This window comes from Squalius cephalus (genome assembly GCF_949319135.1).
Source record: "Squalius cephalus genome assembly, chromosome: 19".
Lineage (NCBI taxonomy): Eukaryota > Metazoa > Chordata > Actinopteri > Cypriniformes > Leuciscidae > Squalius > Squalius cephalus.
In genome coordinates this window covers 29,075,960-29,098,354 of record NC_137140.1, presented here as the reverse complement: position 1 = coordinate 29,098,354, position 22,395 = coordinate 29,075,960, and the positions used below count along the sequence as shown (strand labels likewise).

The 22,395-nt window shown below is 39.4% G+C and overlaps 1 protein-coding gene across 1 annotated transcript; it reads right to left on the bottom strand.

Annotated features, from left to right (window-relative positions):
• Positions 1-3,585: 3,585 nt before the first annotated feature.
• Positions 3,586-21,504, bottom strand: hs3st3b1b (heparan sulfate (glucosamine) 3-O-sulfotransferase 3B1b). The gene is made up of 2 exons (XM_079850652.1): positions 20,620-21,504; positions 3,586-4,426 (listed from the first exon to the last, which is right to left on the bottom strand). The coding sequence occupies exons 1-2, from the start codon at positions 21,195-21,197 to the stop codon at positions 3,808-3,810; spliced, it is 1,197 nt and encodes a 398-aa protein (XP_079706778.1). The 5' UTR covers positions 21,198-21,504; the 3' UTR covers positions 3,586-3,807.
• Positions 21,505-22,395: the final 891 nt, after the last annotated feature.

Below are 22,395 nucleotides of genomic sequence, written 5' to 3'. Positions count from 1 at the left end.
GTCTCCTCTATTTATGAGGCAATATGGAGAAAGAAGCTGTAGGCTAGGCCTACTACTACTTGATGCTACCCAAATCCTTCTCTGAATCATACAGTGCTTTTCAGGTGCTACAGCCTGATAAAAACAACTTCCTGAGCTTCTTCTTATTAAGAGGTGTGTTTGTGTCATTTTAAATACGTATTTAACTACATCTTAGAACAACAGAAACCATACTGTAAAGACTTGCTACAAACAAACAAACAATAAATAAAATCCTTCACAGGTGTAGAGGAAAAATATACGTTACAGTTCGTTAGTACAAAATGTTGCAGCAACATTTAAGCAACAAAACGAAGTCAAACTGTAAAATGGATCACAAAACAAGCCATTAAGCAAAACAGCGTTAAGCGTGAATGAATCTTCAGCGTCACGGCAAAAGAAATGATACCTGTGTTTTGAATGTGAATTCATTATCTCTAATGAATTTGATGCAATAACAATATTTTACCCTAACATGGCAAGAAACGCATTTCTATTTTGTTATCCTAGCGTTTTACACCAGCAAAAATAACATAATCTACAAAGCGACCAGGGTAGTCAGATTCACGAACACTTATCACCCGTTCACCTGTTCATTTTAGTGGATCAAAAACATACCGAGCGATCAGTGTCCGATTCCCAAATGAAAGACTCGTAAGAGCCGGTTCTGTTTAGTGAATAAATGGATTGACCAGTCCAGTGTTGACCGATTCACAAACGAATGGCTCTTATGAGCTGGTTCTTTAGTTTGAATCTTCTGATTAATCTTTTACTTGACTGAATCAGAGCGGTTACTGAATCAATATTTGACTCACTTTCTGAACATATACATATAATTATTTTCATTTTAGACAGAATCAAAATTAAACAACCTAGACTGTGATTTATAGTCTAGATTGCTTCATTATAGATTTTTTTATAGATTTTACTTGGCCTAGGCCTATACTTGTTTTATATTAGCCTATAGGGTGAAAGGGTGGATGGGAGCTCAAAGGGGTCATATGGTGACCTCATATGACCTTTCAGTGCTGAAAAAGATTTTAAATATCCAGTAAACCACATGTAATTGGCATAATGTATAATTGTATAATTAACATAGGTTTATTAAATAATATGAAAAAAGTTTGACTGTATATTGTTTTTTTGTCCACAAACTGTGCCTAAAAAAAACATTACTTCTTAAAAAAAAAAAGTAGGTTAAGAATTGTAGTAAGTCTAACAACTTTGTAAAATGCCAATCAAAACTTTTTCAAAGGTTTCTTTCATTTTATTTTTTTCAGAAGGAACCAAAAATATTCTTGTGAAGGAACAAGAATTCTGACAATTCTGTCAGAAACACATTCTCATATAGTATAATAGCATTTATTTTATTTTTTTTATCTCGTCTCACACTACAAGACACATTACTTAATATCCGAGTCAAGACAGAGTCAATTAGTTTGGTAAAATATATATTTTATTTTATTCTTCATACAAAGCAAAAGTATGAATGTTCAGTATTTAATTATCTAGAAACATCTGTTTCATTTTTCTCTTTCATGGTGTAAAATTAATTTTTGATACCACAAAATACTTGGTTTACATGCCTTCCTCATCATTTGTACATAAAGCTCATTTCTAGTCTATTTATTTCTGTTATACTCAGAGTAAGACAAACATTTTTTTAACATCTGGATATCTCTATGAAGTTGAATAAAACTCAACCATTAAACAGATGCATCAGCACACACTGCCTGACCATGAGCGAAAATATGAAGCTTTGCTCACAACAACTTTTGACAGATCAGAATTCATATGCAGTTCACATGTAATCAGTGACTAACTTTACCCAGAAAATGCCTTGACATCTTGGGACAGTTGTTTCTGAACCAAAAACAAAAAAAAAACAATTGCACTGGTAAAAATCACAGGAGGCCCCATGGGTGAGCATTTGATGACAATTTGCTCGACCCTATTCAGTATCCAGTTCCATAATCCAACTGATTTGCTTTTAAATGAAATGCGAATGCAAGAAACAAGCTTTGATGATTTGATTACAGTTGGAGGAGAAATTTCACATTGTTTCTCTTTTGACTCCTCAGAACATCTGATTACTTGATGAATTGAATAAAGTAGGAAAAATGCCCTAGGAAATTTCCCTCAGCTTCCACCGCTTAATTCAGACTTGAAGGCCAACAAGAATCGTATGGCTGTGTTCTCACAGCTGATAAATATTACAATCTCCTCTCTAAACGAAAGGAAGTTGGCTTATCATAGCACAGGTTTGAGGCACAGCATGTTGTAAAACAAAACAAAAATCAGTGAGCTGATACAGAACGCTTTCATTGTGTTTGTTTTCTTTTCAAATGCATCCATCCGTCCCTTTGCATTTCATTTTCCAGTATATTAAATAGGGGTGAAAAATGGGAAGTTTCAGTACATTCGTAATGCAATATTCTGCCTTGAAACCTCCCGGTGACCTCACCCCTTGAATTCTGGTCCAGGTACAGCATCTCAGCCTGACGTTCAAGCTGAGGCGTAAAAAGTGAAATGTTGGCTCCATGCACCCTTCAAACCCTACACCTTAACCTGACATCGAGAGCTGATCCTGAATCAGGTGCTCCAAATGAACAGTAACCAGAGCTGTACCAAAGCACAGTCATTCATCTTGCCTTCGAGACAGCCGCCATCTCAGCGGTCACGGGATGAATTTCACAGATAAAGAGCGACCGACTGTTTCTCCTCGCTTTCAAGTAGAAAGACAAACAAAAGCACATGGAGGCTTGCTTGAGAAAAAGATGAACAATGAGGCATCTCAATGCAAGCTTGTTAAAATTTGGCAAGAAGAGGAGAACTGAGATGTAGTGGAAAACGCGTTTCGATGGGATGAATGAGAAACGTTACCCTTCACGTTATGGGGTTTATATTCTAGTATGAGTCACATTTGGGTAAAGCTTCTTAATAAAAATGCGGGCCTGCCATCTATGAGGCGCATGACATGTCATTTGGCTCTTGCTTTTTAAACAAATCCAGTTCCTTTCAATGCTATCTTGACCTTTGAACCTTTCAGACAGGGCAGCAAGCCATTTCTGAGGCTGGAGAAACCCAATCGATCAGTTCAGATATGTTACGCGATTAACATAATGTCGACATGCTGCCTTGCTGTTGTCCAAGATACGATTTAGCCATCGATGGATTGGTCATTTATTACAGGAACCTGCGAGTGAAAGACCAGCGATTGACTCTAAACATGAATGACACTGTAAGTAGCAATTAGGGCTATTGATCGTCATGTTATTGAGTAAAGGGACACATTGAATCAGCTCTCTTGCTTATCAGATGACCATAGTAGGACTTGGGCCAATATGGAGTGTAATGAAACACGAAATGCGGTCAGAGAGTGAAATATAGTTCATTACCCTCTGTCGCAAAGGTACACATTATGGACATTCAGAACTGAATGAATTGCAAATGTCGCTATTGGTTTGTAAATGCACGATACCCGTAACAAACAGTTTTTTTGTTTGTCAAACCATTTTCTAATTCGGAAGCACCATTAAATTCATTGTGAATGGAAACAAGCACAGCAAATCAAAAACGTGGAATGTCGGTGGTGAGACTAGAGTTGGGCCAGACGTTATGTACAATATGGTTAGGCAGCTTAGTGAATTAATTGCTTAGAAATTAAAAATAAATTATTATAAAATAGATTTCTGTACATTTTACATATATATAGCAATCATCTCAATGTCTTTTTGCCATTTCAAATACACAGAAAAAGAAAGAAAACAATGGGTCCTCCATTCACGGTTAATCCCAACCAAAGTTATGCCCAGTCATCTGGTAGAACTTCATGTTGAAAGGCCTGTAGAAGTCTCGAAGTCTCTGCACGACCTCAGGGTCAATGTTTGGGTGGGTCCGCCCTTTGGTTTTACCCAGGCAATGGGGCTTGCTGCTGCCCTCGGCCTTTTTGAGACAAGGGAAGCCCTTGGTCTGGTTGAAGTAGAAGTGTTTGTCTGTGATGATCCTCTTGAGCCCCAAGAAGTCCTGCACGCGGCCCAGCTCTCCGGCCGGGTCGCTGATCAGCCGTTCTCCGCTCACGAACAGGATCTGGCTCATGGGGAAGAACTGCAGCCAGTTGTCCAGGTGTTTGGCGTAGATGCCGATCTGAATGGCACTCCACGAGGTGTCGATCAACCCTGTAGTCCTGTTTTTGAACGTCAGGCTCTCAAAAGTAGGAATGTCCGGCTTCTTGGACAGCGTCTGCGTGTAGTCAGAGATGGCTCGTGTGACGGGGTCCCGGACCACCACGATCAGTTTGGTGTCGCGGGACAGGGCGTAGATCCGGGCCGGAGCCTCGCGGGTCACAAAGTAGCTTGGTGTTTTCTCCATGGTGATCTGGCCCTCCAGGGTCTTAGGCATCAGGTCCCTATGGGGAGAGAGAGAGAGAAAGGAGAGAGGGTTAAGAGTGAGGTCTAATGAAAACCAAACTTTGCATAATGCAATCAAAACAGATGGAGCATGTGGTGCTCCTCAATCAATGAACCAATTCAAGGCCATGATTCTGAGTCAAATATGATTAGCATCGGTTGCTAAACAAAACATGCATTCAAACGTCACAGATGCACAAACCATGTTAAATGGCATGGCTCCTTAATAGCGAAGGCTTTCTAATATAATACAAAATCTTTCAGAAGCTTTGGAGAAATGTTATTCAGTAGATCTTTTGGCTTTGTTCTCTCTTAAAATCATGTTCCTGATTATGCCTCCAGCTATAGATCAACCAATATTGCATTTTTAAAACAAATATTGATACAGACTACAACAACAAAAAACATATGTTTGATTATCAGTCTGTCTCTACTTGGTGGCCAGAAGATAGACAATCATCATCAAAACAAGGTTACTAATTGGTACAAATTGGGTAATCCACTCAGTACATAGCCAGCTGTGCTTTAAAGCCCACTCTGAATCCGATTCCAATAGTGTTCTAATGTATGACCTCAGCGATGGTATTATACTGGTGACCACCCAGACCTAAACAATGATTTATACTTCAAAGGGGGGCTAACGCAAATGACCATACACTAAGCAAAGCAAAAACATTCCGAATGAAAGTTCTTCAGCCTTGTTTATAGAGAGAAAGCAGCTCTTAAGGCAGTTACAGGGTGAAATGGATAGGGTACATGCAGGACCGCAATCAAGGGACATTTTTAAATGAAAAGTGAACATGCATGTTAACGCCAAACAGGCTTGGGTTTCACAACCCTGCTCGATCAGGAAGAGTGGATTATACTGGAAGAGGCGATAACAGAGGACTTTGATGGACACATGGGGGTATGGATCCTATTTCATTGGCACACGCCCTCACAAACATTGGCATGTTAAAATATATGGAAACTGAAGAAAGTTCAGCTTCCGCTGACTGAAAATTTCAAGGCATAAAAGATAAGTAACGAGAAACAAACCAAAGAAAATAGAGTAACAAACTTAAAGGGTAGAGATAACTAAAGATAACAAAGTGTGAATTTCAGCCACATTTAGATGTCAACAGACGCAGAATGAGCCTCTTTAGGGTATCAGTGTGCAGAGAGATAAAGCTCTTGTTGGGCTGTTGTCTCTGGAGTATCGAGCCCTGTTGTTAGCACCAGCGCTAATTTACTGCTGTATTGTGAAGTGCGCTGTCAGCATCTAGTGTAATCCTGCTTTGCGTGTTTACACCCTGCGGAAACGAGGCTACGAGCAATTCAAGAGTCTGCAAACAATTTGTTGAAGGATATCACAGGCACTTCAGTGGATCACAGTTTGTTCTATCTCTAGGCAGTCTTGAGTAAAAGCCTATTTTTAACACTGGTGTTCACTAGTTAGAGGTGAGAACCCCTAAGCACCAGAGCAGAGAGTGGTGTTATGATAAACAAAACCCACGGAGAGCGTTTCAATGCGGACATACATTTCAAACCGATATGTGTGTGTGCACCAGGTGCTGCTGTAGACCTAGATTTTTGCTGCATTCTGCTGTTTTTTGCTGTACAGCACCTGCAAAGCACCAACTCTCTACTCTCTAAAGATTTTTCAAGATCACACAACTAACACTATGTGCGAAAAATCCTATTTTGCAAGTGAAAATCAGGCAGCGCTCAATTCAGAAAGCGAGAACAGCCTAAAGCTGCGGGAGGTAACGTGTTGATTTATATGATGGAAAACTGTTGGCAGATTTGTGTGGTTACATGGCTTCTCTAAAGAGCTGGCCACAGATCCAATTATGATAATATCAGTTTGATTACTGCTCTGTCAGAACACTGGAGTGAGAGTTTGAGCGAAAGAACACAGGGGGAAAAAAACCTCATTAATCTCTGTGAAATGAAAACAGATTATGCAAGTGCCTTTTTATGCAATGACACACTCACACCCGCAGTTTAACTGTTTATTTCTAGTATGGAGGTAATATGAATGTGTTGGCTTACTAATATTTAGCCTCCAAGTGTGTGTTTTTATTTTAAAGTTTATTTAGTAAGTTTTGCACAATATGAGCAAACCAGCAGTATATGTGCATGTGTGGTGCTAATGAGACGAGAGATAACGCAGGCATTTACTGTTAAATGAACCACCCACAACTACTGTGCTGGGGAGAACCCCGGATGAACTGTAACTAGGATGAATTTAGCATACATACATGATGCTGAGTAAACTGCAGCTTTAGGATGCTTTCACATTACAGGTGCATTTGATGTTTCACGTCAGAATTTGGTTTGTTTGGGTGGTGTTCAAACTCAAACGCGCACGTGAAACATGTGGAGTCCAGTATGCTTTGCAATTGGTGTAAAAGCAATCCAGACTTACTTTCTAATGTGAACCGCTACCCATGACGCAAAAGGACTAAACTACCTAGCTGCAATGATAAACAGCTGCCGAGAAAAGTGGGAGAAGAAAAAGTTAAAAGGCACAAAAAACTTAAAAGCCTGCAACGATCCCTTCACCTCACTTTTACTTTGGCAAAAGAAGAAGGGAGGGAGGGAGGGAGTTAAGGAAGACAAGTAGGCAAGCTCTCGGAAGAACAATAGCCTTTCTTGCCTGTTTTGATTTATGAGGTGCTTCTTTTTAGACATTCCGCCAGCAAACAGGCAATGCTTTGACACCGAGGCCCTCTTTTTTCCCCTTTTCTTTGAAAACCGAGCATTGTCCTTCAATGATCTGAAAGAGCAAGGGCCGTGGAGAGGCCAGAGAGGAAAGGGGGAGGGTGACCATTGAAGGATGAGTGGAAAGCACTTCTCCAGCTCTCAGGGCGAGGCGAGAGGAGGCTGTGGAGAGCTCTTGAGCCGAACGTGTGCCTCAAGTGCCTCGCCGGCACACGCTGCCATTGGAGCAGGTAAAGATACGCTGCGTATCAATTATTAAAACAGGGATTAGAAAGTGGATATGAGTGCTCGAAATGATTCTACTGATAAAAAAGGTCAGTCCTCTCAAGTAATAAGGCAAGGTCAAAGATTGCTCCTGCCTCTTGGGTTTTCTGTCGTAATTCATTCCTACGACTATTCCGCACATGGCCTGATGGTCATCGCTGTTCTGGATCAACTTTGTACTGCCGAAGACTTGTTTAAGCAAGAGAGAATGATAAATCAGAAAGTTAGCTTTCTTTTAGGATCAGAATAGCCCTGAGGGCCATGTTGAAAGACTTTTTATCCAGCAGAGATAAACTGACAAAGGGAGAAAATGACAGACAAAAGCACAAGAGAGAATAAAAGACACATAAGGGAGTTTTTATAACAATGTTTTTGTCTTCTGTCGAATTTGATTTGTTAAGAAGAGCCTGTTTTGCTTAGGATAGACACAGTAGCCCCAAAAAGCCCCCTAAGCCTGCTTTATCTATGATCTCATTGCTTTCAAGTGACAAGCATTTTAGAATATCTGTCTTTCAACTCTGGCATTGCTATGGTTATATTCTGGCCGGCATTTTTATTCTTTTGCTGTGCGTTTTTTCTTTAGTATACGCAAACTGATATAGACTAGAAGCATGTTTTATATCTAGGGCTTTAAAGTCTTGGAGGGATCAGAGAAACACAGCCGTACCTGCACTTTGGTTCTTAAGAGCAAGTCAAAACAGACACAACCTTGGAACACCTGTGCGTGCATCTTTGATAGACATCTCCTAAGTGTATAGAACTCGCCGATGTTGCAGTGGCGGTGAGTTGAAGAGCTGTTAGAGTAAGCTGCAGTATAATAAAGTCTCAGCAGTCAAATAAACTTAAATTAATTGCCAATGATTTTAACAGCTCAGCTGCTTGGGCTTGGCATACTAGAAAGATAAAGAACAGAGCCGCAAAGCAGTTACAATGATCTAAAATGGCAGTCCTTGTGCCAGAATGGTAGTGTGAGAGTTTGCCTGTGCATGAGAATGAAAGAGTGTCATAATCAAATGACTTTCAGTGAGCACAAAAGAAGTTAAGCAGGATGTTTGTGCTGCTCATACAAAGAAAGTGATACTGGATGGATGATTTGAGCACCAAAAGAAATCCACCATGAAAGTATCATAAAAGAATTTATCTAGGCAAGTTTGAAATGTTAACGATATAAGAACAACAGATGTCTCTTTCTCTGGAAATTTTGGAACAGCATGTGGGTAAGAAGACAAAAAGTTATCTGAATCTGCAACCAGTAGTTCACACACTCCGTTTCATAGTCAGACTATTGATTGCAGTGTTCTAACACCAGACTACCAGTGTCTCAAGGATCTGAGCATTTGAGTGACACTTCACCCTACCAAAGGCTACAGCGCTAGTTTTCTGACCCTGCCACTCTTACCCCTTGCACTTTAGACTATTAGAAGTGGAGGATGGAAAAAACAACAGACGTGACATTCATGCATGAACAGATTATGGCTAATACAAGAAAAGAAACAAGGCTTGTTTAGGAGAAAGTCCACTGCTACTTCGTGAACGAGTGAGACTGAGTCGATAGTGATAAGTGATTGTCTCTCTTTGGGCTGAATCATCAATAGTGTTTTTGACCTTCTCAAAGTTCTGAGGCACTAGTTTGACACTTGAAGTAGCTAATTCTGACATCAAGCGGCCACTGGAACATTACTCTGTGAGATCAGGGTCAGTTTTATCCCGTGTCTGGAGATCATGGCGGGAAATATGGATTCTGTCTTCAATGGAGGCCGTGTGGCTACATCTGGTAAATCCAGGCACCTCCCAGGTCGCTCCATGCAGACAATATTTTCTGTGCTTTGTCGTCATAGAGACCTGAGCGAGGCTGTAGTTTTGAAATACACCCCGCGGAGTCTGGAGCCTTGACATTATATTTAACCGCAGAGCAAAACTGCAGCCGTAAATCTATGGAGCAAAAGCTGGGTTTTATAGCACAAGCACCGAGAGAATGGTAATGGGGTGGCGAGGGGAGAAAAGAAAGAGAAAAATAGCGCGAGACAGAGCCAGGATGAGCATGTGTGCAGCAGCTTTAAGTTACCGCTATATTTTAAGAGGTACACAGCCACTTAGAGCCTCCTGACGGTTGGTTTCCTTAGTGAAAATTTCCAGAGATCTCCTCTTAACCTGCAATGCTGAAGCCAAGAGCCACTAGATAGCACATGCGAAACTGTTTTATGAATATCCCAGCTTCTAACGGCTATACTTTACCTTTCCTCACCTAACCTTTCTCGTTCTCTGACTAGCTCTTCCTCAGGTTTCTCCTCAGCCTCTAATCTTTGCCATGTAACCCTGACATGAACATAAAGAGGTGTAAATGACCGTCTCAGTCAGGCCTGTCTAAGGTGTTGGTGTGTCTTAGCTTCAGTTTCTGACATTCTCGCTGACGGATCACGTCACTGGATCCACATTCAATGGACGGAGAAAGCCTCTCTCACGTGGAGTGACTGCTCTGATGGATAAATAATGAAGGAACGTGGAGGATTGCAGACACTTCTGACCTGCCTTTGTCTGGAGATTAGACACACTCTACCTTTAGAGTCATCTCTAAAAAGGGTTATACCTTAATGCTGATCTAGTTTTTCATTAAATTATTATGCCTGAGATGGACATTCTGAAAACTACTTTATCGGTGCTTTTAAAGCGAAAAACATCTGCTTAAAACTGAACGGTTGGACCCCCAACACTAAAGAGAAACATTGCGATGTTTAATCTATAGATTTTCTCTCTCAGAGCAGGGGGCTTTGGTTTTGGGAAGACTGGTCTGCTTTAGGGTGTCAAGGGCAGAAAAATATATTTATGTCTCCCTGCAGTGCTGTATATATAAAGACATTCGACATAAAGTGAGTATCGTGAGAGAGGGTATCTACTCAGCAATCATACTGAGGTCTAGGCTCTTCTTGTGCCATCCACAATTTCAGGCCCATTTTCTTTCTTCTTTTCTTTCTCTCTCTCTCGCTCTCAAACTCATTCAAAACCACAGCAGCCTCTGAGAAGGGCAGAACATGCATAAATCACAGAGACCTCGGGCTCTGTACGTTGCAATCTGCCCAGACTCCGTTTCAGCGTTATTTGCTGCCATTCAACACCTACCAAAATCTCTTTAAAACAAGGGGTAGGGTGTGTTTTCTGCTGTCCGGGCAGCACATTAAGTTACTGCCCTACGGGTCTGCCAGCTGAGTGGAATTACTGTGTGTTAGCGACAAGGCTGCGCAAGAAGAGGCTGCCATCAGCTCTGAATAAAATATGTAGGGATGAGATGGGGTAATAAAGTGCACTTTTCTCTTTCTCACTCCGGTTGTGCATTTTGCAGAGCTATAATGTGTACTGAAGAGATGTTTGTAGGACTGGCTACTTTGAACCTATTGAACAGGTGTTTCTGTGATGTTACAGTCAAACCTAAAACAAATTTAGGTCATATCTAAAAATGTAACTAGGATGAATTTATCACTGCTCACCTGGCACAAGTCAAAGGAGTCCAATCCTAAGTCTCTATGATATTCTGATCTACAATGCAATTTATGAGATTTTTTTTTTTTTTTTTACGTCTTTTAACCCATTTTAACGTTATGTTTTGGACAATATTAGCATAAATCCTTATTTTGTAAATGACTTAATTGAAAGAAGACAAAAAAAAAGTGATTTTATAAAATTAAATACAAAATAAATTCCGAAAATATAAAAACCTGAATTTTTAATACCCAAGTTAAATCCAGTAACCCTCATAGCCAAAATTACTCGCCTGACTGTGACATGTATATATATTACTATTATTACGAAAATGAAAATTGTTATTGCTGGTCCTTATTGATAATTGCATGCTACTTTAATGTATTTACAACAAGGATTTATGCTGATTTTAATCGATGGTATTTTCAAGTAGTAACAAGTGGAAATCTTCCACAAAAATACATTAATAAATTAATTTTGAGTTTGGCAATCCCAAACACCCCAATTAGTATAAATGGGTATGTTTTGAATTGCCTAATGCATACAATTACATGCTCTATATGAACATAAGCTATTTAGTATTGAGTGCCTTATGTACACTTGCAGTAATTCCACAAACACTAGCCTTCCCATTGAATCTACCCTTGAGTTATTAGCAGTGATCAAGCCAGTACCAGTGTTTATCTTGCTCTTGCTAATCCGCAGTGATAAGCTTGTTTACTTTGGGTGTTTGTAGAGGGTGTTAACGGACTCAGTCCCACACTTCATTTACATTCCCACTGAGTGACACAAAGAGTCTCTAGACTGTTAGTGGTGTTTAGTGTAACTAGCCATGATGAGGTTTTAGCTTGTTTACCAAGCTATAAAGGCTATTAACACAGCTACAAAGTATCAGTCTTGAAATAGTAAGGGACAGGGGGTAAATATGATGTATTAGAATTTATAAAGTTGCATCATTTATATCTGCCTTTTGTTTTAATTAACTGGCAAACGTTTTGACTCACTATGAATGACGTTGGACAGTGAAAAGTCTAAAAGATAGTGAAAAGATAATCTCATCTGACAGTATAGGATATCTCACTCACTGAATTGTTGTAAAATTGGCACGAAGACTTCAAAAAGACTTTTCCCCCCACTTTTCAAAGCCATCATGCTCAGACACAAGAACACACATGCATGCACCTATTACATCCTGTTTTGCTTGGCACACAGTCTCCTCCAGCTGAGGAGCTTTTGAAGACAGGTGAGCTTTAAAGAGCTGGGAATTTCCTCCAAGTCTGTCAAGCCGTTACATCAGAAGCTTACAGCACAGCTGCATTACTTTGACGCTTCGGGTTAATGGTTTACAAATTCCTCCAGACTAGTATTCTTCATTGCTAACCCACAATTAGCAAAATTATGTGGTGATAGCACCAGAGCTGACAATTAAACTGCACATATAAGACAAGAAGACTAACAAGAGCATACAGCTCTCTCCTAAGGCAATTCTGCGAACGTTTTTTGGATGATAGCCTAGTTACAGTCCGCTCTGGTATCTCAGCGCCCGCTGAAGACAATATAACTGGCGTGAAGCACAAAGAGATCACTGTCAAACGCTTCTGCTGAAAGTAATCAGCCGAGTGCGGATGTCACAGGTGTAATTTGATTTCAGGGGTTGCTATTTCAGCAGGCATGTTGATGTATTGCGAGTACGATGACAAATGTTTTTTGCTTTCCATTCTCTCTGCTGTCTGTGTTCCAGAAGGCCTTACAGTCCCACAAGAAACACAATCTGGAGTCAATGTGCCAAGAGAACAAGCCATTCAACCACATAATGCAGATTTGAAGAGACATTTGAGAAATGGGCTATGAAACTAAGACAAAAAAGTGACACAATAACTCGGTTTGTTTTCAAATAGTAAAAAATCTTCTCCTACTAATCCTGATTTGACTACAACTAATAATATCCCTATTGGTTTCTGATATAAAAACATACCGTACTATGGAGTAATGATGCAATTAGGCATGCAATAATACTAAAATTCTAATAAATATATAAGCTGATAATTATTTTCATGTTGTGACCAACAAATGAATCAAATGTTAAAAGTGTCATCAAATTATTCACATTTTTAACGAGTAACTGACAGAATTAAAAACTTTTAATTAAAAACTAATACTGTCAGATACATAGAATACATAATATATATACAGACAATGTGGAAAAGTATAATTATCACCATAAAAAAGATGACATACAGACTTTTACCAGTTCTTATTCTCTAGCTGATCCTTTTCCTAGAAGAGCGAGAGAGAAAGAAAACAATGCAAAAGGCTAACAAGAGAAAGTGTGAGGACAAAAGTAGTGACAGTTCCTGGGCTACGGGGAGAAACTGGCTTTGTTGCCCTGGAGCTCAGCTCATGCTGTGCTCCTCTGGGCACATCAGCAGTGTGTGTGTGTTCCTTTAATTGTCTGCTCTTTTCTCACTGAGGTTAATGGAAACCTCAGGGGGTCTCTACTTCTGCCTGATCCTCTACCTTTCACTTTTTTTCACAGAGAGACAGACAGACACACACAAACAAACAGTGCCTCATAGTAAATATTCATCTATGATCAGCTTTTATATTATATCATCAAGTTCCTTTCTACACTTTTCTCACTCCTAATTATCCTCCTTGGGGTGTCAAACTTTCAGAAAATGAGCTCTGATGATCACACACTTGGGAGGAAATGGACCTGGTGGGAGACATGGGCCAACAATTACCGGACCATACAGACAGCCGTGCTCTGGAGCTCCCAGGCTCCTGTAAATGCTGTGTATTTACCAACAATGGATGAGCATTTACTTTTTGAAGGCGAAGGGATAGCATTATTCTGACATCCGACATCCAAATTATCACCTTGCTTAAAAAGAGTCCAATTCAAGGCAAGCACAGAGGGTGGGTCTGTATACAAAAGACCATTGAAATAAAAGGTGAAAGGGGAAGGGTTTTATTATCTTGTACTTTTCTCTTTATCCCTCATTTTTAGCTGTCCAATCAACCAGAGAAAGTATACGTAAACAATTTCCCAATACTAGGAAGAAAAAAGTCGAATATAAACAAGCTCCCTTCCCTTATTGGTCAATTGTTGCCTATGTTGGGTGTTTGTATGTGTGTATGAGAGACAATATTTCAGTAGGAGGGTAGAAACATGTGCGCTTGACATCGAGTTCCTGTCTGCCTTGATTTTATCCTTCAGCGGGAGGTTCCTGCTGAGGGCGGCCATGTTATTTTGCTTTTCTCTGGAGGAGACCGTAGCTTCTCAATGGCAGACCACCACAGTGGGCCTCTACTGTCTGTCTCTCCCCAGGCCATCCCTTTCACAATTAGCCAGTGGTAATTTGATGAATGAAAGCCCCTTTCTCCAGACTAAGACCCTCCCTGCTTGGTCTACCCCACTGGTAAAGCCATGCCAGCTCAAGTAGGGGCCCACTTTCTCTCTCGTTCTCTCTTTGCTGACCAGTGTACCCAGTTGGGGGTGGCCTTATGTGGGCACTGAGGCCTACAACAGCCCCGCCTCTGATGGGGGAACCAGAGCTCGATGTGGAGCCCGGCTCTAATATGGAATACAAGGGGAGAAGACACGTACGAGAGGATCGTTGTATAAGCTCTTCTACAATCACACAATAATATTAGAGACAAAATGTGTGGAAAAATGAAGAGACCAAGAAATGCAAGAGAAGTTAAGCCGGACAGAAATAGGCAATGCAAGCGGTCTACTTCTCTGAAATGTAAGAGATGAATTCCAAAGCTGAGGCCGAACACAAAAGCAGAGTAATCCTGTGGTTTAAAGGATGCTGAGCAGTTTAGCCAACACTAAAGCATCATTCGGAGGCAGTCCTTTGAATGTCCTCACTCAGCTCTGCGCAAGCTCTCAATGGAGGATGTCAACCTGCTGACTGCTGAATGGATGACCGGTCAAGGTTCAGATCCAGCTGAGTGGAGGAAGTCTATTCTACCATGAGACTGAACAGTTTTCATGGATGCTGCTCCTTAATCTTGGGACCTGGGATCAGTTTATAGTTTTCATTTACAGCAATCACCAAATTAACTGCAGGCAAAAAAAAAAAAAAAAAAAAAGAAGTAAAAAGACAAAATAATAATAATTTGAAACAAATGTTTTCGATTTGCTCTTGCATTTAATTCCCATTAGTTTTGGGGTCTAATAACCAAAGACCCCAAAAAAAGTGTGTGTTCAGCAAGGATGAGGGGTTGATCGGGTCTCACCTGCAGTGCAGATGGTCTTTACAGAGACAATGTTGCTCAACTGATTTGTAGATAACCAGAGCCACAAAGACCTTTAACCCTACACCACACAGTGCCCGCCACAGCGTAAACTAATCAATACATGTAGTCCCACGTGGTCTAAGCTGGCTTGAGTCATTACGTTGTGCTTATCTGAAGCATAAAGGCATAAGTTTCTGCTACAGCAGTCACCAACCATCATATTGCACACAAATCATATTGCAACAACAACAAAAGTCAAAAACAGTAGGGTAAAACTGGTTTTGCAATCATTCGCAATCTTCATTTAAACAATGGTGATTTCTAAATCCTCAGAATGATCTATTACCTCATGTCAGCGTGGCAAGAAAACACATTTGTCCTCATGGACTGCACGCAATTACATACAATAGTGCACACCGATTCACAAACAAATGAGTCTTTTAAACTGACAAAACAACACAGAATAATAAATAAACTGAATGAGTCCAGTAAGTTTTAAGATGAGATAAGTACCTATCAATTGTGCTTCCATAATATAATATAATATAATATAATATAATATAATATAATATAATATAATATAATATAATATAATATAATATAATATAATATAATATAATATAATATAGGCTCTTTTGTTCATTTTTAAATTATTTAAATTGATAACATTTGTAATGTACCAATTTAGAAGTTTGCCTGTATAATGTACAGCATTAGCTAAACAGATATATATATATATATATATATATATATATATATATATATATATATATATATATATATGCGGAAAAAAAATAGACATTAAAACTGAAATATGCCCAAATGAATCGGATCTAATTATATTGAGCGCTTGTGAATCAAAATTGGAAAAAAATCAGGATATCTGTATCAATACCAAGCCCAAGCAGTCAACTACAGCTCACTGTTTATAAACACACCCTGTATCTACAGCCAAACTTGGGTTTGATCTCATCCGGCACCACTTAGACAATGCGGTCCCTTGCTTTGTACAAGCAGGAAGGAGGGGGTCACTGGCCACAGCGTCCGTATGGGTCACCTACACGGTGGTGTGAACACCCCATGGAGTGTGGGTACAAAAGCTGAGGCATCCATCCAGAACTAGCCATTCCACGGATGGAAGTGCTCATCTGGACGAGGTGGCAGGGGGTCGTAGCCCTCCAAGCACTTCAGAACTTTCAAGTGACATGCTTCCGAGAACGTTCCCCGGACCAATAGCGGAACAGGACTTTCTGCGGAGGATTTCACTCTTACAGAACAATGCTCCACTTGTCCTTTTGTTGGTCGGCAGTTACGGACCATGTTGTTAAATGGCTGCTATTCAGAAAACACACCCTTAATCTCAGGATGGACTCGGGATTGCACACTAAAGAGTGAACACCAAAGAACTGCATTTTCCTACTATACCTTTTTAGCAGAGGAAATAAAACCTAACCTTCAAACACAGATGGGAAAAGATGCTTAGAAACGCAGACTAAATGTTATCAGTTCTATGAAGATTGTAGGTTTACTGTAGGGTGACTACCATCAAGGAAGAGCCGACTATAAAAACTGCTCTGGTAGATTTGAAAATTATGTAACAAAAGACAAACACAGCGCCAGGGCCTTCACAACGTTCACCGTTCCAGTTGGGACCCTGTCTGTCTGGCTGGCTGGCTGGGTGGGATTTTTGAGAAGCCAACTTAACTGCTTATTAAATCATCAGAGTCTCCGCAAAAAAAAAAAAACGGTAAAAGCAAAAAAAAAAGCAAAAGCCGATTTTGCAAGGTCCCACAAATCAGAAAAGCAGCTGAAACTGAAAACTGCGAAAAGAGAATTGCCAAAGTTATTACTCAACAATTCAACCCACTATGACTCCAGCTATTCATACTGTAATATATCTTACAAATAAACTGGCACTTGTTATAAACTCTACATTGACCAGACGTTCTTGAGAGAAGAGCATAACAAATAAACAGTAGAAATGTGAAGCGCCTGCAGATAATCCTTTTTGACTGTGAATCATACTCTTACAGTATCTAAAACAGCCTGAACAGGTCTAACCAGTATTGAGGAACAAAAGCTCATCTGCCATGTCTTTCTCTGGCTCTCTGCAGCACAAAAAGGTCTAAAAAGTTCAATCACGACTTTTGATAAACAGAGATTTTAAAAAACTACAGTAAAACTGACTTGCATGCTTACCATGCACTAGGATTACTTTAAAATGCATGCTTTCTGCACTATAAACTATCTTTTCCATTACAAAGCAAATCACTTCAAGTATTAGACACTCTAAAACTGAGAATCAGAGTCATGTTCAGTCCCTTGAGAGAGACAATTCTAAGAAAGTAACAATTTGAATATATCACTTCTTTAAAAAGACAAGAAAGGACCAAACAGACATGTCAGCGTTGAGGGTCTGTCTGGACAAACTGTCCAACACTGTTTTAGATTAGGTCACATGGAGACGTCGTGACAGAATGAAGAGCAAAAGTTAAAAAAGCAAGTCTGCATTTGTTTGTGCCCTGTATATTCAGCCCAAACAGCAGTGGCCAGATATAGAATTTCGCTGTGGCATCGCATGTCCAACTCAGACCAGCTGCAATGGCATGTGAATCCTGTAAAACTTGAGACAGAAAACTTTCTCGAACGGGTGGAACACAAGCATTATACCCTTCAACACCCAGTGTTTTATATATTCTGGATTTTATATGTAATTTATCGCTTATTTTTAACCAACTGAGGCTTTTGAAAAGTTACTTTCAATCAACGATATAACTTGGTGAAGGCTCATTTTTCAAAATTTTGAAAGGGACAAATTAGGATAAAAAAAGCATTTTAGAGGAAAATCTTCGGGTTTCAAATACTGACCAGACAACTTCACTTTTTCCAGGCTAAAAAAAAACTAAGTTGAATTAAAAAAAAAAAAAAATTAACAACCGTACTCGTTCCGACTTACTTTCTGGTACAACTTTACTAGGAATAATCAAAGTTGCAACTAACACATCTGACCAATTTATTTGATTTTTCTACTTGTGTTTTAAAAATCTTAATAGCATAATCCACGCAATCAATTAATTCAGTTTGAAAATGAAGGACATGTTTAAAGAATCTGAAGATTTTTGGGACAATCTTGCCTGATTCTGCTGGACCAGCTTGAATTTGCATTAGACTGAAGTGAGGCCCCGCATTTAAATAATTAATCAAATAAATCTTTTTCTCTCAACATGCACGAATATAATTCCCTTTTCATCTAAGCTGGACTACCAAGCATTCACTACAACGCCCATTCTTTCATCCGTCCTGTTTTTTTGTTATAGGGGCCCTGAAATGTTGCATATATTTAAAAGCACTGGGCTTTCACCCCCTCAAACCTTTGCAAATCCATTTAGAGAGACAGGCGTGCAGTCCAGGACTGTTTTATAAACTTATTGAGGGTTTCTTTCCGCTCGGTGTCTGGGGTAAACAGGGACAGACTCTGGGGCAATAAATCCCCCTTTCTCTCTTCAGCTATTTATTTCATTACATTTTACTGTGGAACATTAATAATGTTAACAAATAGTTAATCAAAATGTCATCACATTTAAATAACTGCAACACATAAGTAACAAAAAAAAAAAAAAAAAAAAATCCTAAAGTTGATCTGAAGCAAATGTCTGGAGTTCTGGGTGAATTGCAGCTATAGTAATAAATTCATGAGCTCTCACTGTGTTCTGGCAGTTGATAAAACAAAATGGGGCAAATAATAATGTCCAAAACACGCTCAAAAGAAACAGCAATGCACTCTTAATAGAAATGCTTTTTCAAATACAAGCCGAAATGTTTAACACATTTACGGTTTGTAAGAACAACACAAAAAGAGAAACACAGCTGCACGGAACTAAACAGACTTTTAACACATTATTAACTAGAGTAATTCACAAGCTATTAATTTTGTTGATCCCGTTTTTCTCCTGATAGACTGCCATTACTTGCGCAACGAAAATGAAGGTAGTCACACTATTACTCTCGGCCACTCATTATTTATCCAACCATTTAAATCGACAGTTCATAATTTCAGACATTTCCACCCATGGGTTTTCAAAAGAAAAAAAAAAAAGTTTCCAAAACTGCAATGCAAAGCAAAGTAATTTGATTTAGGCTAGTTAAAACTGAGACATCAGCTAAACTTCACTTTTCCATTTGCTTTAATTCTGTTGTATCCGTATTTGAGACAATTGTAAAGTAAAAAAAAAATAAAAAAAAAGATTTGAAAAGTTCTAAAAGACGGAAAGCAGAGGTCCGGTAACCTGCAATGATCCAGTGTGTCCGACAGAGATCACTGCGTCATCACGCGGTCGGATATGAGTCATCTCTCAAGATATTACAATCACACAAAAAATACATACTGAACTATTGTGTTTATTTGAATAATATCCGTCTGAATTAATGTGTATTTAAAGGACCGTGTTCAATATTTCAGCCCTCAAAACTCCGAGTCTGACAGTTCGACAACAGCAGGAACAGTGAAACCAAATGTTTGAACTGGAATCTGAAAACTAGCGATACAGCAACTCTGCGTTTCTAGATGGCTCGGTGCAAACCATAGGCTACAGAACATCAATTTACATAATAATTCCATTTGATTTCCTACGAAAAACTAGGAAACATGGGGTACTATGGTGTTTTAAAAAGGAAGGTTTGAGAACAAACCAAAGGGTAAAATTACATAATGAATGACATATACAAAAAGGCCAACTCATGACGGAGGACAAAATCCATTCTTCAAAAACAAAATGTGAAAAAGGCGCCTAATAAATAACAGTGTATGTTTAATTAATGTTGTTTATTAGGCCAAATGATAAGCAACAAGCAGAAGCCAAACTATTAAAACATGAATTGAATAAATAAATAAATAAATAAATAGAATGTATGAATCCTAAATCCGTAGCCTATTAGCCTATGAATTCTAATTTTGAATATCTGATTTCTTATTTCATAGAAAGAATTAAAAAGTTGTATTTCGTTCTTTTTCAGGCTATTAAGTTTTAATGAACGATTTCACAAGTTTTCAGAGTTTCAACTCTGAATTTTCGTAGTAATTAAGTTAAATTCAAATTGACCGAAAAGAGGCAAGTTATTAATGTAGATTGGTCGATATAATTGTACTTAAATGTAGCAATTAAACTCAAGTTAAATTATAACGGGCTTGTAATTTACAGCTCAAGTCTCGTTTTTCTCGTGGGAATTATGCCAACACGAATATTGCAAAAAAAAAAAAAAAAAAAAAAAAAAAATATTGAGAAGCACACAAATAATGCCTTAAATTAAAATCCATTAAATAGCCTGCTGAAAGAAGAAAGAAAAAAAGAAAGAAAGAAAAGAAGAAGAAGCCAAAAGCTAGTTAAGGATAGGTCAATCGTCAATGTGTCGTTATTATGCTCTACTTCACTGAAAAACAACACAAGTCAATGGAAGTATAGGACGTATAAATTAGTGTACTATTTATTGTTTACGCTCTTACCTGTACCAGTCCAGTCCGTTGTCATAGTTACGGTCGAAGAAGTGCGGCTCCGCTCCGACCGCGCGAATATCTGGATGCACGCGCAGAAACTCCAGCAGCGCGCGCGTCCCGCCCTTCTTCACGCCGATGATGATCGCCTGAGGCAGCTTCTTGTTGCCCGAGCCATTGGAGAAACTTGACAGCGAAGAAACTCTCCGCCCGTCGTCCCACTCCTCAGCTCGGTCTACGTCCCCTTCATCTTTAGAGAAGTCTCTGGGAGCTCTCCTGACCGAAGGCTCATCATAATCTGACTCCACGTCCGTCCACGCGCTCTGCGGTCTGGACAGGAGCTTGGACATCATCAGGTCCGGTCGGCCACTTTCTGCCTCAGCATATTTCCCGAGGAAATCCGTCTCCTTCGCTCGATTATTATTATTATTGTCCACAACTAAACCTGGTGGCATAGTGGCACAGTAGCCCACGCAGGAGTACAGCATGTAGACCCAGAGGAGCAGCATGATGAAGAGGAGCCCGAGTTTCTTCTTCACGGGACTGACGGAGAGCGCGTAAAAATGGTGACAGAACAGGCTATATTCCATAAGCCCTGTGCATGCAGACCATCACACTCCAGCTGGACATATTGACAGGTAGGTACAGTTCTGTCCAGGTCCAGGCTCGGGAATCCTTCTCAAGAGTCTTTAAACGCCATTGAAGTTCACAATAAAATCCTTACACGTGAAATGAACTAGCCCAAAGTGGATGGGGACATCTAGGAATGCGATTTTAGTCAGCTGTCCTCGTTCATTTCTGCGAAAGAATACGAGAAAACTGATGAGAATGACCGGTGCACTTGATTCCCAGCCGGAGAAGCTGCTCCCGGCCGCATCCTCGAGTGTCTGAGCGCTTTCGAGAGAGTGGATCTTATACAGCGCTGATGTGTGTGATTGACAGCAGGGCCAGCCTACCGCTGCGCACTGATTTGAATAAAGGCGGGGTTGATTAAATATGCCTGCCAATCAGGGGGCGACGTAGGCGGGGATTTTAGACAAGACACTTGGTCGCGAGCCGATTAAACGCTCTTATTGGATAGAGGAACATTAGACCGGAATCCTTTTATTCCAGTTTTTGGGAGTTTCCAAAGAGTTACAAATTTTACGCAACTGAACGGTTTAGAAAGGAATCAGGATTTGGAATGTCATACAAAGTTTCCGTTCAAGCTATAGGCTACGCCTGCATGTGTTTGATAAATGTAGCATTTAAAAAAACGCATATGTAATTCATATATTTAAAAGACACATCTATAGGCCGGTATAGGGTATTTTTTCTTATTGAGGGGAAAAAAAAAAAAAAAAACTGCAGTGTAGAAACAATTTTCAGTGAATGAAACGACAGTATTTTTTTTGTAAAATGTCTACTTCAATAATCATTGTTTTATTTACAACTTCGAAAAATATGTTTTTTGCGGTGTAGTGGGCAACGTCTTTTATCTACTCAAATTTGATATCAACTAGTTCATCAATTAAAAATATATTCAATTGGTTCAGACAAACGTAAAATGAACAAAGTAGTCTACATAGGTGTTTTCTACATCAAGTGTTTTTAATAGTTATACATTCATCTTGCTATATCCAAAGGCTTTAAAAGACAAAGCGTCGGGGGATACATATTTAAACGTCTTACACAAGAGCAAGGCAACAAGAAAATCTGCCCATCGCATTAAAATAAAATAAAATAAAATAAAATAGCCTATATCGTCACTTTAAATCTGCATCTGCAAAGTAATTTGAACTAATGCAA

Coding starts and splice junctions, on each gene's coding strand:
- hs3st3b1b (XM_079850652.1), bottom strand. CDS start 21,197: ATGGAATATAGCCTGTTCTGTCACCATTTTTACGCGCTCTCCGTCAGT. Junction 4,427..20,619: donor AACGGACTGGACTGGTACAG/GTAAGAGCGTAA, acceptor CTCTCCCCATAG/GGACCTGATGCCTAAGACCC.